Source organism: Mobula birostris, chromosome 7 (assembly GCF_030028105.1).
Source record: "Mobula birostris isolate sMobBir1 chromosome 7, sMobBir1.hap1, whole genome shotgun sequence".
NCBI classification, from domain to species: domain Eukaryota; kingdom Metazoa; phylum Chordata; class Chondrichthyes; order Myliobatiformes; family Myliobatidae; genus Mobula; species Mobula birostris.
Window position 1 is genome coordinate 44569687 of NC_092376.1, and position 17496 is coordinate 44587182.

Here is a 17496-nt window from a genome sequence, read left to right on the forward strand (position 1 = left end):
TCTGGTTGGAGGTAAATATTTGGATTATCTGCAGTGTTGCAATGATGCCTTTAGCTTACTAGAAAACCTTAATTATTGTTGTTGTTCCAGTTTGAAATTTTGCAAATTGACCAATATAACAGAATCTTGTTGAAAAATTAATAATAAATCTGTGAAGTTTACAGTAGATGTAATTTCAATATAAAAATAACACCAAAAATCAAAAACACAAACACAAGAAATTCTGCAGATGCTAGAAATCCTGAGCCACACACACACACAAATAACGACCCCCCGCCCCAGGAGGAACTCAGCAAGTCAGGCAGTACCTATGGAGTGGAATCAACAGTAGACAGTCTGAGCTGAGACCCTTCATCAGGCCAAAAATCAAATCTCGTTTAGAACAATTGATCATTGAATGATTTATTAATAGCAATTTTGTTTTTTCTGATCAACCCAAAGAAATGGCATTGGAGTAACTTTAGGCCAGCATTCAATGCCTTTGTGATGTGACCATCTTGATAAATTGAGGTGTGTAATATGCCAGGTGCCCCGAGTTCCTTGCTGTTCTTTGTGAATGAGTGCTGCTGGTGAACTCTGGCAGGCTGTTTAACAGAGGAAGATATTAGAACCAGACATGATGATGATGTCATCTGATCCACACTGCATTCCCTCAGTGGTACAGTTTCTGGTAGAGCCACAAATGCTATCAATGCATTTATTTTCTGTTGCTGACTTAAAGCTAATAACAGTTACTGGTGTTTGCCAAAATATAACGGTGACTAAAATGATAACGCAGAATTAGCAGCCAGCTGGGAATTGCAGTTGCTCATCAGGTTACTAACAGCGTTAGCATGAGAAGCCATGCTTTGTTTTTATCGCCACCAAATAAGCGACTGGGATTAATTATTCAATCCTAGGCCTGGTTGAGAGATATTAGCTATTGAAGTAGTTGGTTGAAGAGGCACTGTGCTGACACAGGCCAGTGGTTACCAAATTAGCAAACCAATGAAGAATGTGCTTTCTGAGAATGAAGTGCACAACATATTTTGGTTTGTCCCCTGAGTGATGAGCTATTTTCTATTTATGACCCTCCCACCTGCATTGCAATGTGAGCACTGCACCTCCCAGCTTTCAGAAAATGCCAGTCTGCTGCCAGAACTTGCCCGAGGCAGGTTTTATTTATTGCATTGTACATTTCATCCAAACAGTCAACTGAGGATGCTTTCCTTTCTGAAGTGCCTTTTGAGATATTACCTAATGCAAGAGCAATTTAATTTCTAGAAAGCTGAACCTTGTCACTGTCCACAGGACTTGGGTATTGATGCATCATGACCTAGTTAGATTCATTACCCACAATGTTATTACAGAGCATGTTTTCTTTAAAGGGGAATTGTTACTATATTCTGGCCCTGCAAAGTGTGATCAATTACTAATGCAATACGAGTACAAATGTGCATTGAGCTCTGTCTAAATTTGCCATGGAATCACAAGCTTTAAATTCATGAAAGCTGATTGCTGCTCAGTGAACTCCTGGTTCTTTTTCTGTTAGTCCAGAGAGGTCAGAGCAGAGGTTAGATGCTTCCCATTGCTGGAGAGACAAGGTACTACTGAAATTCTGCACATTGTCTTGCAGATTATTTTGTAATTTCTGCATCTGAAAAAGCTCGCATTCTGAATTGAATTAATGTGCTTCCAAACTAATTTTTTTTGGAGGGGTGGGTCATAACTTACACTTATTTGTTTAAAACTAAAGGTTACACAATGTCCTTCTAAATATTGCAGTCATGTTCTAGATTTCCACTGCTATTGAAAAGAGAGGGAGTGAGGTCAGGACAATCATATGCATCTTGAGATCAAAGATGGGGTTTAAAGGAACTGAACACATAATATGAAGGAAAGGTTGATGAAGTCAAACAATATTGCCATTTTCACAGTGGAGGGATTTAAATATTTGCCTCGTGTTCAGTGATCTATTGCATTTTCTGCTGAAACAAACCACAGTCACTCACTTCAGGTAGAATAAGAGAGAAAACTTCAAAGGAGCACTGTTGAAAGTGACATTAATGAACTGGGGCAAATATTTTTAACTTTTTAACTAGGCTGAATACCAAGAATTCATATCCAAAGATATGTACTGGATGAAGTTAAAATTGGACCATTTGTTGTGTATGTCAGAATGAGAAACTGTGGCTCTGGAGTTTCAACTGAGAATTAAAAGAGAAAAAATCTGGCGTATGTACAGAATAATTAACATAATGGAATTCTGATTGTATAGGCAGTCTAGTTTAGATGCAAATCAGTCAGCTGCCAATACCAATGGGTTAAGAGAGTGTTGAACTAATGGAAGAATGACAGCTCTTTAAAACAATGGAAGCAGGCAACAATCCTCCCAGTCTGTGGGCAGCATTTCTTTACGCAGGGCCTCTAGATACTCTGAAACAGCAAGTGCTCATAAATGTGCTGTGCTTGGGAGTCCAATAGCAACTTTTTAACCCATTTTTGTACTGTAAAACTGATTGCGTTAGGCTAGTTTTTGTTTGCAGTTTTAAAGCTAGCATAAATTATTCAGCTGGATCATTTTTTTAATTTTCTCTCTTTACTGCTATTAATACTCAGGTCGACTCTGTACACAACTGCAGTTGCTGACTCCCGAACGTTCTGCACGTCTTATCAAAGAAATGATGAATGCCTGCTGGCCTGGCAGAGAGATGATGGTGCAGTGGTCACCAGGAAGCCCAGAGAGGAAGCATCCACCAATGTCTTGGCTGACAACAGTATGGAGATATCTATATCATAACTTCCCTGAAGACCTGACTCTGTTTGAGGAGTTGCCACTGATCCCGAAGATGCCTTTGGATGAATCCCAAAGCACAGTCAAGCTTTTACGTCTCCGATCTCCTTCTCCCATAATCTTGGAATCTGAAAATGAAACGCAGCTCCCTGAGTTTCTAGCCGATGTCATTGAGAAGCTTGGTGGAGTTGCCATTAAAGAGCTAGACCCATGTTTGCAGCACCCCCTTATGAAAAAGTACATCCATTCTCCTCTGCCGAGCACCTTGTTGCAGGTCCTGGATAATGCACTGCCACAAAAGATTACCAGTCAGGTCATGTTGTTGCCCCCAACACATAAAATTGCACTTAGGTGTTTCTTAGCTAGTTTGCCAGAAGTTAATGAGCGAGACAAGAAAATTCTTCAGGAATTAATTATCTTTAACAAAATTGAACCATCCTCTGAGAAAAGTAGCCAAAGTTTTATTGCATTGAAAGGAAGTAAAGTCTTGCATCATACTGCAAAGCTTCTGCCAGACATACGGATGTCCATTCCTGTAATACATTGCACTGATGAAGCATCCATTCGGCTAGTTACCTTGCTGAAAGCTGAACAACTAAAAAGTACGGACTGCCTAAAAATTATACTGCAGGACATTGAAAAAGGCTTTTATTCTAGTAAGGATGTAACAAATATTGTATCTTGGATTCTCATTAATTTATCTTTTCTTAAAGATGAAAATGCTTTGTTTATAGAATGGCTGAAATCTTTGAAATTTATTTCTACTTCTCAGGGAAGATTACTGTCAGCTAAAGAGTTGTTTGATCCCAAAATAGAAACATTGCAGGATTTGTTTTATGCTGATGAAAAAACATTGTTTCCACCAGAGAGCTATACCTCAACTCCAGATATTTTACATGCTCTGAGACAAATAGGCTTGAAGAATGAAGATCAGTTAACTGAAAAAGAACTCGTCCAAGTGGCCAAAAGAATTGAGGTACTGCAGAGCAGTAGCAAGTTTGAGCAGGAACTGGTTATCAGAAAAGCCAAGACATTACTAACAATTCTTCATAGACAAAAGACTTCACTGCTTTCTTCTGAAGCAAAGGCAACATTGCAAAAAATAAAGTGGGTTCCAGTTTGTAAGAAACGTCCTCTGAATTACCCACAATCCCTTGCTTGGAAAGGGGATGTATTAACTTTCCACAAGGCTTGTGAAATGCGGGATATATCTGATGCAGTATTAGTTGGCTCTGCCGTGCCTCTTGTGGAGAACATCTCTGCTGCAGTTAGAAAATTGCTAGGGTTTTCCACGGAACCCAGCTTGGACCGGGTTTTGGGGCACTTGAAGAATGTTGTGGATTGGCACAATTCCAAGGATTTCAATAACGATGAATGGTACCAGTTTCAGCATTTCTTGCTTGACATTTATGACTTTATGCAAGGACATCTGGAGAAGGATAAAGAAGGGTTCAAATCATTGACCTTTCCCTGGGTATGGACGGGGAAGGTCTTTACTGTACCTGGACATGTAGCTACAAAACCCATAGAAGAACTTGATCTGGAGCCTTACCTATATATCCTACCAAAAACAATGGCAAAATATCACAAGCTGTTTACGTTCTTTGGAGCACTGGAAGAAATAACAACCGAGCACATCTTCAATATTATTAAGATTATCAAACAGAAAAGTGATGGTGAAATCACTGAGCAAGAAAGTAAGCAAAACTTACTTCTGGTACTAAACATCTTAAGGTGGCTGTACATCAATCAAATCACAGTTAATGCTGATACTTCAATACCTATTCATTACAGTAAAGATCCCAGCAAGCTGGTAATGGAGCCCATTAAGAACTGTAGTTACTGCGACATCAAGGTGGATGACCTCAGTGACTTGCTTGATGATTCATTAGAACCCATTAATTTGGTGCATGAGGACATTCCTATGAAAATGGCTGAGGCATTGCAAGTGCCCTGCCTTAGTACAAGGCTCATTAACCCAGAGAATTTAGGCTTTGAGCAATCTGGACAAAGAGAGCCCCTCACTGTGCGTATCAGAAACATTCTAGAAGAATATCCATCAGTTGCGGATATCTTCAAAGAGCTCTTACAAAATGCCGACGATGCTGAGGGAACTGAGTGCAGCTTCCTGATTGACATGCGGAGAAACTCGGATATCCGGGAAAACCTCCTAGACCCAGGCATGGCACTGTGCCACGGGCCTGCTCTTTGGTCATTCAACAACTCTGACTTCAGTGATGCTGACTTTGTAAATATAACCAGGCTTGGTGGATCCCTGAAGAGGACTGAGGTTGACAAAGTTGGCAAGTTTGGACTTGGTTTTAACTCTGTTTACCACATCACAGATATCCCTATAATTTTGAGCCGTGAATTTATGATAATGTTTGATCCCAATATTAGTCATTTGGGAAAGCATATTCGTGATAAAACACATCCTGGGATAAAAATTAATTGGAACAAACATCAGAAGAGATTAAGAAAGTTCCCCAATCAGTTCAAGCCATTTGTCAATGTCTTTGGTTGTGATTTGCCACTGGACAAGGAAAGACCCTTTTGCTATATGGGAACTCTTTTCAGACTTCCCTTTAGAGTGGAGGAGGAGGCATTAGTCAGTGAAATTAGCAATGTTTCCTATAATATCACTGATATTTATTCTCTTGTAGATGAGTTCAGTCTGTGTGGCCATAGGCTGATTCTCTTCTCTCAGAATGTCAACACCATGTTCTTAAAATACTTAAAATCAGAAGAATCTGATCCTGGCTTAGCACAAACTCTTATTGCAATCAAGAAAATCTTATGTTCATCAAAAGCTGTGACCACACCCATGAATATTTTAAAGGAGGCAGCAAAGTTGATGAAAACACTTGCCAATACAAGACAGCTTCCTTCTGAAGCGCCTCGGTGTGCCTGCATAGTGCAAATAGTGGTGCATGAATTTCTTCAGGTATTCCAAAGGATAGTTGATCTTCAGTCACCTCTGTTCAGACTTCCAGATGATGGAGATTTCTTGGATTTTTCAGCAAAGGTAGCACACAGCAGGAAGGGAAGTGAAGAGGAACCCCCTGAAAAAATGACTGAATCCACAACGTGGCTTATATGTTCATGCATGGATACTGAAGAAGCACTGATGTTTTCACTGCAGGAAAGTGGACGGAGATTGGGACTTGTCCCTTGTGGTGCTGTTGGTGTTCTGCTATCTGAAACAGAAGACAAAAAATGGAGCATCAAGACAAACGGTAGTGCTTACGGGGAAGTGTTCTGTTATCTGCCTTTGAGAATCAAAACAGGATTACCAGTGCACATCAATGGCTGCTTTGCAGTTTCCTCCAATCGGAAAGAAATCTGGAAAACAGATACTAAAGGCAGGTGGAACACCATCTTCATGAGGCATGTGATAGTTCAGGCATATTTGGAAGCACTTGCTGTATTGCGGGACATGGCTGTTAATGCAGAGCTTGTTGATTACAACTATTACACACTATGGCCTGATATTACCTTGGTTCATGATGACTTTGCTGTGGTGTGGCAAGGTCTTTATGAGGACATAGCCAAAGGAAGAGGAAACAAGCTGACAGAGGTCTTCTCAGATGGAACTTCCTGGGTTTCCATCAAAAGCATAAGGTTCTTGGATGATACTTTGCTTCGTAGACCAGTCGTTGGGCCTTTGGCTTTTAGGATTCTCTTGCAGTTCCTCAAAAAGGCTGAGCCTCAACCACTGTGTGCTGTGGAACTTCCACCTTGGGTTAGAGCTGGCTTTGAAGAAGCAGGCTGCAAGAATATATTACTGGAAAATACATTTTCTGAGAAGCAGTTTTTTACAGAGGCATTTTTCCCATATATTGAAGAGATAGAGGCTGAGCTTCGTGATCCATTAATGCTTTACATTCTCGATGAAAAGGTGTTGGAGCTTTCTGGGCTGCTGCGTACAACCTGTTGTATTCCATCGTCAGGAGAACAGCAACTGTTATCTGTTCCTTCAAGACTCATTCATCCTGAGGGTCGAGTTGCTAAGCTCTATGACATTAGTGATGGGAGATTCCCTTGTGGAACTACACAAGACTACCTGAACCCAGTCCGTCTAGTAAAGCTCGTACAACTTGGCATGATCAAGGATGATATATCCTGGGAAGATATACTGGAACGAGCGATGTCTGTGGCAGCACTAAATGAAAGTGATCATGCAGCAGCCTGCCTCCGGAGCAGCATCATACTCAGTTTAATTGATGAGAAATTAAAGTATCGGGACCACAGAGCTAAAGACTTTGCTGTGAAATTCCAGTCTGTACCTTTCCTTCCTTTCCTTAAAAAGCCTCCAGGTTTCTCATTACATTGGAAAGGAAATGATTTTCAACCTGAAACTCTATTTTCAGCTAAGGAGGTGTACGCACTTGAGTACCAGGAGATAGTTTGTCTTCTGCAGCCGATTCTAAATGAAAATCCTCCCAGTAAAGGGTGTGGTACCCTGTCATCGAGTGTTAAAGATTTTTTGGGGTTGTTAAAGAAGCCACCTATTCTTGTAGTGTTAGAACAGCTGAAGAAAGTAGCCACTGGCTTTGATGGCATTACTCTTTGCCAAGAGAACATAACAAATGCTTGTTACAAATATCTTCATGAAGCCATGATGAAGAATGAAGGTGCAAAAGTGCAGATCAATGGGGAACTTGAAAATTTTGCCTTTGTTCTGGTTGAGAACACTTACGTTGAGTCAGCGAAGGTTGCCTTCCACTTGAATTTTGATGCAACTCCCTACCTTTACCAGCTTCCAAACAAGTATAGGAACAATTTCCGTGAATTCTTTGAAAAGCTGGGAGTTCAATCCTCATTCACAGTTGAAGACTTTGCATCAGTCCTTCAGGTCTTAAAAACTGAATGTGATCCTGAATCACTAAGTGAAAATAATTTTCAGCTTTGCCGAAGAATCATTAGTGAAGGAGTCTGGGGTCTCATTAGGGAGAAAAATCGAGATTACTGCAAGCGAAAATATGGAACCCTTTTGTTACCAGATGGTGATGGATTTCTTGTTCCAGCTAAATCTTTGTGCTACAATGATTGTCCTTGGATTAGAGTGCGCGATAAGAGTGTGAAATATTGTCACCCTGATATTCCAAGAGAGGTGGCTGTTAAGCTGGGGGCATTACCAAAACGTCATAAAGCCCTAGAGCGCTATGCTTCCAATATTTGTTTCAGTACCCTTGGCAGTGAATTTGGACAGAAAGAGAAACTGACCAGTAGGATTAAAAGCATTCTCAATGCGTATCCTTCTGAGAAAGAAATGCTAAAGGAGTTGCTTCAAAATGCAGATGATGCAAAAGCCACAGAAATCTATTTTATATTTGATCCCAGGGAGCATCCAGGAGATCGAATCTTTGATGAGAAGTGGGGACCCCTCCAAGGTCCTGCAGTTTGTGTGTACAATAACCAACCCTTCACAGAAGATGATATTAGAGGGATCCAGAACCTGGGAAGAGGGACAAAGGAAGGGAATCCTGGCAAGACTGGGCAATATGGAATCGGATTTAATTCTGTGTATCACATAACCGACTGCCCGGCATTTATTTCTGACAACGACGTCCTCTGTATTTTTGATCCCCATGCTAAGTATGCACCCGGATCTACCAATGTCAGCCCTGGAAGGATGTTCAGAGATTTGGATTCAGACTTCAGAAATCAGTTTCATGATGTATTGAGTCCGTTTTTAGGTAACCTCTTCAAACTGGAAAATGCTACAATGTTTAGGTTTCCAATACGAAATGCAGAGATGGCCAAAATATCTGAAATCTGTCAAGTCCCTGTGTCAGATCAGATGGTCCAAAATCTTTTGGACAAATTGCGTAGCGATGGAGCTGAGCTCCTAATGTTTTTAAATCACATGGAGAAGATTTCCATTTGTGATATTGAAAAGACAACAGGGGAACTGAATGTTCTATACTCGGTGAAAGCCAAAATCACAGATGCTGACAGGCTGAAACGGAAGCAATTCCATGCCTCTGTGCTTGATAGTGTAAATAAAAGAAAACAGCTCAGCCAGATACCAGTTCAACAGATCACTTATGCTATGGACATTGAAGATTCTGAAGGCAACCTTACAACATGGTTGGTCTGCAACAGGTCAGGTTTCTCAAACATGGAGAAAGTTTCAAAGTCTGTTATTTCAGCTCATAAAAATGAAGACATCACGCTTTTCCCTCGAGGAGGTGTTGCTGCCTGCGTTAGTCATAATTACAAAAAGCCTCACAGAGCTTTCTGCTTTCTGCCTTTGTCACTAGAAACGGGTTTACCTGTGCACGTAAATGGACACTTTGCTTTGGATTCAGCAAGGAGGAATTTATGGCGGGATGACAATGGAGTTGGGGTACGCAGTGACTGGAACAATAACCTCATGACTACCTTAATCGCTCCTGCCTACGTGGAACTGCTGGTACAGGTACGGAAGCGCTACTTTCTCGGTTCTGACCCAACAATAACCGTCTTGCAAAACACACCCATTCATGTTATGAAGGATTCTTTAAAAAAATTTCTGACATTCTTTGCAGCCAACAAGCAGGACATACAGCCGGATTGGCATTGCCTTGTGAGATCCGTATATTGTTGTCTTCATGACGATCTCAAGCGTCTTCTTCCAGTAGTCAGGATACCAAATGCAGACAGTGGAGAACTGCACCCTACAATTTTTATTAGCTGGGTGAATACATCAACAGCTAATAGAAACCGGTCGTTCTTTGATAATTTGCTTCAGGATGAGCTGCAGCACATGAAAAGTACAGAATACAACATTGCAGTACGAAAGACGATTGCTGAAAACGTTTACAGGCTCAGAAATTTATTACTTGATATAGGATTCAACTTGGTTTATAGCTCGGATGAGACTTCCAACATTTATCTCTGTTTTCAGGAAGCTGGGATTCCAGTCCACTATGTAACGCCTGCTGATGTCCGAGAGTTCTTGCACACGTTTACATCTCCAGATTCAAGCTGCCACCTTGGAAAGTTGCCCTGTCGACTACATCAGACTGCACTAAAGCTCTTTCACAATTTGAAACTTCTGGTTGATTACTGCTTCAAAGATTCCGAAGAGAATGAGATTAGGGTGGAAGGGCTTCCTCTTCTCATTACTCTGGACAATGTCGTGCAGGCTTTTGATGCTAAGCGTCCAAAGTTTCTGACAACTTACCATGAGTTGATCCCATCCCGTAAAGAGCTATTCATGAACACACTTTATATGAAGTACAATAATATCTTGCTCAACTGCGGTGTTGCAAAAGCTTTTGATATAAACAGCTTTGCCGAGCTGCTCTCATTTGTGCTTCCCAGAGATTATAGAACGAGATTTGTTGTGAAATGGAAAGAAAGTTTTGTAAGTGAACCGTGGTTGAAAAGCTTCTGGCATTTCATCAGTGATGCGATTTCTGTGAAGGAAGGTGAAGCCGAGATTGGGCCAACATTTGAAATGATTGTTGAGACATTGAAGGACTGGGCTTTGTTGCCTGGTACAAAATTTACTATTTCCAGCAACAAAATGCTGGTACCAGAATGTGATGTTCTAGTACCACTTAGTTTAATGAATGTTTCAATTTTCCCAACTGGCCAAAATGAAAAGGTTTTCAGTACGCTGATGAAAGCTGGCTGTATTCAATTCGCATTGAATAAAACTTGCTCTAAAGAGAACATATTAGTCTCACAGTTGGTTTTACACTTGGCAAATGTTGAGAGTCCAACTAGCATTCTGAAGGCTCTCGATTATATGAACCGAACATCAACACTAAGGACAAATAATCTGAATGACAATGACTTTGATGTGCTTCTGATGTATTTCAATTCCAACTTGAATCAGCTGACTGCTCAAGAAGATGGTAAGATTCTGAAGTCATTGCCTTGTTACAAGGCCATAAATGGCACCTATATCAGCATCTTAAAATATGGGTCTTGCTTTGTTCTAAGAAAAAACATTCCTCTAGCTGAAATTGAAAGATGGACACTGTCTTCTAACTTTGCATTTCTTGCAGACAACCCTCAATTGAAGGACTTGTATAGTTTCCTCAACTGTGTTCCTGTGGATGACCTTGAGGTGTATTTGAAGCACTTGCTGCCAAAGTTTGATAATCTGACTACTGTGGCTAAGATCGAGCATTTGGTGCATCTGAAGAAAAAGCTTTCCAACCTGGATGAAGGTACGCCAATCAGACAGCAATTGTTTGATAAACTTGAAGGCCTTGCAATCATTCCTGATTCGTTCAACCGCCTAAAGCCTACAAAGTGTTTCTATGACAGGACAGAAAATGTTTTTAAAGCAATGTTGCCAGAGAATGCTTTCATTTCTCAAGACTTTTTTCGACGACTGGAACAAGTTGAAAAACCCAAGAACCGTGCTGCATTCCTCACGTCATGGATAACGTTCTTTCGAAACATTGGACTGAATTACACAGTCTCCCAGCAACAGCTGCTGCAGTTTGCTAAGGACATTGGAGTTCGAGCTCAGGCAGAGAATTGGTCCAGAGAAACAATACAGAACAAAGTTGACGTTCTATTAAATCATATATTTCAAGAGAGGACTGATCTGTTTACCGGAACCTTTCTTAAAGACCTCTCGTTGATTTCATTCATCTACCCAGAACGCGCTTCAGCAGAGCTCTTGAAACTTCATCCTCAGTATAAGGAACTAAATGGGACTCTCTCTCTAATATGTTTCAGTGGAGCTCAAGTCAATCCCAAATTCAAGCAGACTGACGTTATGCAATTATTGTGGACATCATGCCCGGTTCTTCCAGAAAGGGCAACACCTTTGAGTATTAAGGAGCAGAAAGATAGCAGACTTGATAAACAGCAACAGGTAGAGGAACTTCTAGCAATGTTAAATGTTAGCCTGGATCCCCCACCAGACAAAGTCATTAGTAACTGCAAAAACATCTGCAACATTCCATCTCCAGAAGATGATATGATTAAAACAAGAGTCAAAGTGTTGCAGAGTACTTATGAATTTCTGAATGCAGAAAAGAAAGATTTCCGCTCCCATCTTCGAGGTGTTGCATTTGTTATGGTCGAAGACGGCCGGAAGCTACTTAAACCTGAAGAGGTTGTCATAAATCTTGAAAATGAGTCTGATTTTAAACCTTACCTGTACAAACTGCCTTTGGAACTTGGCAGCTTCCACCAGTTGTTTAAACTTCTGGGCACAGAAGATAGCATTTCGACAAAGCAGTATGTCGAGGTACTAGGGCGTATATTTAAAATATCAGAAGGGAAGCAACTGGAACCGAATGAAATGCGAACTGTAAAAAGGGCTGTGTCCGGACTTTTTAAGAGTCTTCAAAGTGAACCGGTAAGGGTCAGAATTGACTTTGAAAGTCTACGTGAGATAGGTCTTTATCTCCCAAGTCATGACGGGAGATTAACAAAGTCAAGCATATTGGTTTTTGATGATGCACCACATTATAAAAGTCGAATGCAGGGGAATGTGGGGATGCTAATGCTGGTGGATCTCAGCCAGTGTTATTTGGGAAAAGACCATTCATTTCATACAAAGTTAATCATGCTGCTCCCTTCAAAATTTAGGCCAAGGTTGCTCAGCGGAATCTTGGAAGAGATCTTAGATGAAGAAACGCCAAAAATATGTCAATTTGGGGCACTTTGTTCACTACAGGGCCGTCTTCAGTTGCTGCTTTCCTCAGAACAGTTTATCACAGGCCTTATCCGGATTATGAAGCATGAAAATGACAATGCCTATTTGGCAAACGAAGAAAAAGCTAATCGACTTTGCAAGGCGTTGCGTGAAGGTCTAAAAGTTTCCTGCTTTGAGAAACTACAGACAAGCCTTCGAATAAAAGGGTGTAGTACCATTCCTCATAGTAAAAGTGAAACGTTGGCATTCCTGAAGAGATATGGAAATGCAGTGATACACTTGTATATCCAGCATGCAGAGGGCAAGGATATTAATTTTCTATTGGCCCTGGCAATGACCCTTAAAACTGCCACTGACAACTTGATTTTGGATACTTCCTACCTAATAGCCATGCTTGGCTGCAATGACATCTACAGAATCAATGAAAAACTGGACAACTTAGGTGTGAAGTATGATTCTTCTACTGAACGTTCAAAACTTGAACTGCCTTTACCAGGCACACCTATACCAGCTGAAATCCATTACTTACTCCTCATGGATCCCTTGAATGTATTCTACCCAGGTGAATATGTTGGGTATCTTGTCGATGCTGAAGGTGGTGATATATATGGATCATACCAGCCAACGTACACTTATGCCATCATTGTGCAAGAAGTAGAACGTGAAGGAGCTGATCATTCCAGCTTTCTGGGAAAGTATTTCCAGATTGACATCGGCTACAGTGAGTACAAAATTGTAAGTTCTCTAGATCTGTACAAGTTTTCAAGACCTGATGAAAGTTCGCAAGGGAGAGATAGTACACCCACCACTCCTACAAGTCCCACTGAATGCCTTTCTCCAGGCCTCAGGCCGATACCTCCCCATTTTCCTGGAAGGGAAAGCCATCGAGCACCAACTTCAAAGCACCAGTCTCCAAAGAAGATTAAGCTACATGCCCTGCCTGAAATCCTTCGAGAGGTCACCTTGGTACTGGAACAGGCTTGGAGACTTCCTGAGTCAGAAAGGAAAAAGATAATACGACGGTTATACCTCAAGTGGCATCCTGATAAAAATGCAGATAATCTGGAAATAGCAACTGAAGTCTTCAAGCATGTACAGAATGAAATCAATAGGCTAGAAAAGCAAGGGATAGGCGGTTCTGAATTCAGTACTGACCGAGCTTCTAGAAGAACCTACTCTTCTTCATCTGCTCGCTTCCAATCAGAAAAGTTTTCATTTCAGAGATTTTACACATCCTGGAATCAGGAAGCAACTAGCCATAAATCTGACAGGCAGCATTTTAAAGCCAGATTTGCTTCAGCTCCAGGTTCGTCTCATTCTTCACGGTTTTTTGTGCCCCCAACCTTCAAAACTGTGGGCAACCCCATTGAGGCACGAAGATGGCTCAGGCAAGCACGAGCAAACTTCTCTGCAGCTAGAAATGACCTGCACAAAAATGCTAATGAGTGGGTATGTTTCAAGTGCTACTTGGCAGCAAAGCTTGCTTTGATATCAGCTGAATATGCAGTTAAGGGGAAGTCTGACAAAGACGTCAAACCAGCTGCACTTGCACATAAAGTGGAGGAATACAGCCAAAGTCTGGCAGGACTTGCAGCAGATGTAAATACTCTGGAAGCATATGGTGTGGATGGATTGAGAACCCGGTATCCAGATCTCCTCCCCTTTCCTCTAATTCCAAATGATAAATTCACTACGGATGTTGCAATGAGAGTGATGGAATGCACTGCACGGATCATCATAAAACTTGAAAACTTCATTCAACAAAAATTGTAAGGTTACAATTGGTAAGGTTAGGAAACACATAGGCATTAATCTGGACAACAGTTAACACAAACAGAAGCATTATGTCATCTAGGATGAATCAAGGATATCTTATCCTTCTGTAAACGTAGCTCTCATGAAATGTTCATGTAGTCTTGTTAAATTAACTTTGTTTCATGAATTAAAACTGAAAACATAGCACAACACTTGTTGCAATAGTTCTGAGCCAGTTGCCCTTTCTAAATGGCCAAAAACTCTTTTACTTATGCACCAGATCATAACCAGTTTGCCACCTGCAAGCTCTATATATGAAATGCTTCAAAAAAATGCAAAGAATTCTTCGTAAAGAATTAAAATGAATTAGATGTCCAGCGAGCTATCCTCCAAATGAGTGTCATGATTAGTTCAATGCCCCGCATAATATTTAAAACTTTCATTAAGACCAACATTTTCACCTCTAAACCATACGTAATATACTGAATAAATAGTTTTTTGTATGAAGTCGTTTCATATTCAGTCAATTTATCAATTTGATTATTATCCTGCTCACACTCGTAAACATTTTAGTGATTAAACCCGCTCAAAGTTTCCTTTGCACTTTTTGGACAATATGGAAACCTGTATATACACACCAATATGATTTGAAGGCATTCCTTTCAAGTAACTGTTTTGCTTTGAGAGAGAGGTTTTTCGTAAAAGATGATAGTCCCACTTTAACTTCAAATTTAACATTAAATTTCTTTCAATGCATTTGGCTAAGCATGATCAAGGTAAGCCGTTTCGTGTATCAGTGCTGAAACCCTGTGATCTTTTCATGCATCTTCATCAGCTGGAGCAGTGCAGACCAGGGTAAAGCTGAACTTTACGTAGCTGCTGGAATTGAGCTACTGTTCCGATAGAAGTATGGACAGGCTTACTTTCCTTAATTTTAATGCCTTAAGTACATGCAACAGATTATAGTAACTTGCACTAGATGAATCCAAGAAGTTACTTAACCTATCTCCTTTGCGGGGAAAGGAGAGGGTTAAGATTTAAGTTGTTTTCTCAATGCTTGCAATTGAAGTACCAATGGCTGTTACTAAGTAAGTATCTTTTGCCAAGTATATATACAATAGAAATCTTGAAATAAACATCCTACACAGTTGAAATCTTGACACATTCTATGAGCATTCACAAAACACAGACTGGGTCTAAACATTGGTCTACAAGTATATATATCACACCATAGTTTTACAGAATAAATGAAATGTTTGCAAACTATCACAGGTTTGAAACCTGAAGGTTCTATTTAATTGTATAATAAGAAATCATTTTATATATGCATTATTGTGCAATATTTTTGTTTAAGATATTTGAGTACTTCCTGACAATAACAAAAAAATTGTTCACTGAATCAACAATGAGGTGTAATGGACTGATGTATTTTTGACTACTTTGCATGACATTTTCATAGTCAGTTTCTGCTATTCATTGTGCAGATGATGTGTGTGTTTAATGTATTTTTGGTTTTGATTTTATATTATTGTGTTTTAGTGAACAGATGGCAGAGGTGCTGATCTGCAGAACACTTCTATATTTTTAATGTATTTCCTGTATTTTATTTAATGTTTCTCATTTTTCTAGAAGAGATGGGATAACTTGGTTGTTATCAGTGTATTCATACTGAATGTAATAACAGGATTCTGCTTTTTAGCTTTCTATGCAAATCAGTAATTAGGATTTTTATTTGGCACCCTGATACATTGATTTAAATATATTTCAGTGGTGGGAAAGCTGAAAACAATAATTAGAGTTTCTTTTCACTAATATTGAGTACTGTTCAGCATTTCTGCAAAAAGGTCACTTGTATTTTTTTTCTGTTGAAAAAGGTAGCTTCTTCTCAAGATCATTTTTTTTTCCCAAGCCAAGTCAAAGTAATATACAAACACCATTCACTTAATTTTGATTCACTGCTTCTTTTTGGAGCTCCATATATGTTCTTTCATGCAAAACATACAAAATGCTGAAGGAACTCAACAGGTCAGGGAGATCAACGGAGAGGAATAAAGAGCTGAAGTTTTGGGCCAAGGTCGATGAAGGGTCTTGGCCCGAAACATCGGCTCTTTTCTCCTCTCCATAGATGTTACCTGATCTGCTGAGTTCTTTCATCATTTTGTGTCTGTTTTTCTGCATTTTCAGCATCTGCAGAATTTCTTATGTTTTTGTTGCATGCAGAATTTTCTCACTGATCTAATCCTATTGTTACATTCCCTTCGAGGAAATACTTGTTTTTAAAAACTCGATTTTCCTTATACAAGCGAGGCACATTTGGACACTTATCTCTGACCAAGCACAATATTCCATAACAACAACAGTTCACTGGTTTATGAGAACACTTGTAATACCCATGCAATTTTTCTACACTATTTGAAGACAAAAGGCTTTCAGCATTATAATTATTTTCTTGTACTTTTCTTAATTTTATATGCTTGTGTTAGAGTTTTAGAATGTTGCCATCTCAGCTATATTAACTAATTCATCATGACTTTATGCAGAAATATGTGTTCAGTACTCAAAATTTTGAAACAGAGAGGACTGTGTAGCTAGTTAACTGTCAATGTTTCTTTGATACACATCAGCAACTTCAGTGCCATTTAGGAATATGATCACATGTCGTACATACTGTCTTAATTGATTTTGCTGTTGTGTATATATTTGACAGAACTGTTACTGCAAGACTATGGTGTGACATTTACTAGCAGCAGGTAATCTGGGCATAGACTGCTGCGATAAATGTATTTTTGAGAAGTGATTATAGTACTGCTCATGAATTTGGAGCAGTGTAGCTCTGTCAGCTGATGTACCAAGTTTCACAACTACAATAAAGCAACTTCAGTATATATGTGTCATCATTACTGTAATTGTTACAATAGTTATAGTTACGGTATTGTTGTATTATTGGTTCATTCCTGAACCAATGAAGGGTCTCGGCCGGCAATGTCGACTATTTATCCATTTCTATAGATGCTGCCTAACCTGCTGATTTCCTCCGGCATTTTGTGTGTGTTGCTTTGGTTTATTAATGCCACATGTACCAAGATGCAGTGAAAAGGTTGTCTTGTGTACTGTTCATACAGATCAAATCATTACACAAGGCATTGAGCTAGAATAAGTAAAACAATAGCAATGCAGAATAAAGTGTAAAAGCTACTGGGAAAAAGTGCAGTGCAGGTAAATGATAAAGTATAAAGTCATCACATGTAAGATTGTGAGGCCAAGGATCTGTCTGATTCTACAAGAAGTCCATTCAAGAGTCTGATAACAGTGAGACAGAAGCTGTCCTTGAGCCTGGTGGTACATACTTTTA

At 39.8% G+C, this 17496-nt stretch overlaps 1 protein-coding gene across 4 annotated transcripts in view; it reads left to right on the forward strand.

Annotated features, from left to right (window-relative positions):
- The window catches only part of sacs (sacsin molecular chaperone), a 118444-nt gene extending 101424 nt beyond the window's left edge, over positions 1 to 17020 (forward strand). For all 4 annotated transcript variants that reach the window (XM_072263040.1, XM_072263038.1, XM_072263041.1 and 1 more), the window contains one exon: positions 2599 to 17020. In XM_072263040.1, coding sequence (XP_072119141.1) covers positions 2599 to 14162 — 11564 coding nt within the window. In that variant the 3' untranslated portion in view covers positions 14163 to 17020. The remainder of the gene's footprint in view (positions 1 to 2598) is intronic.
- Positions 17021 to 17496: the final 476 nt, after the last annotated feature.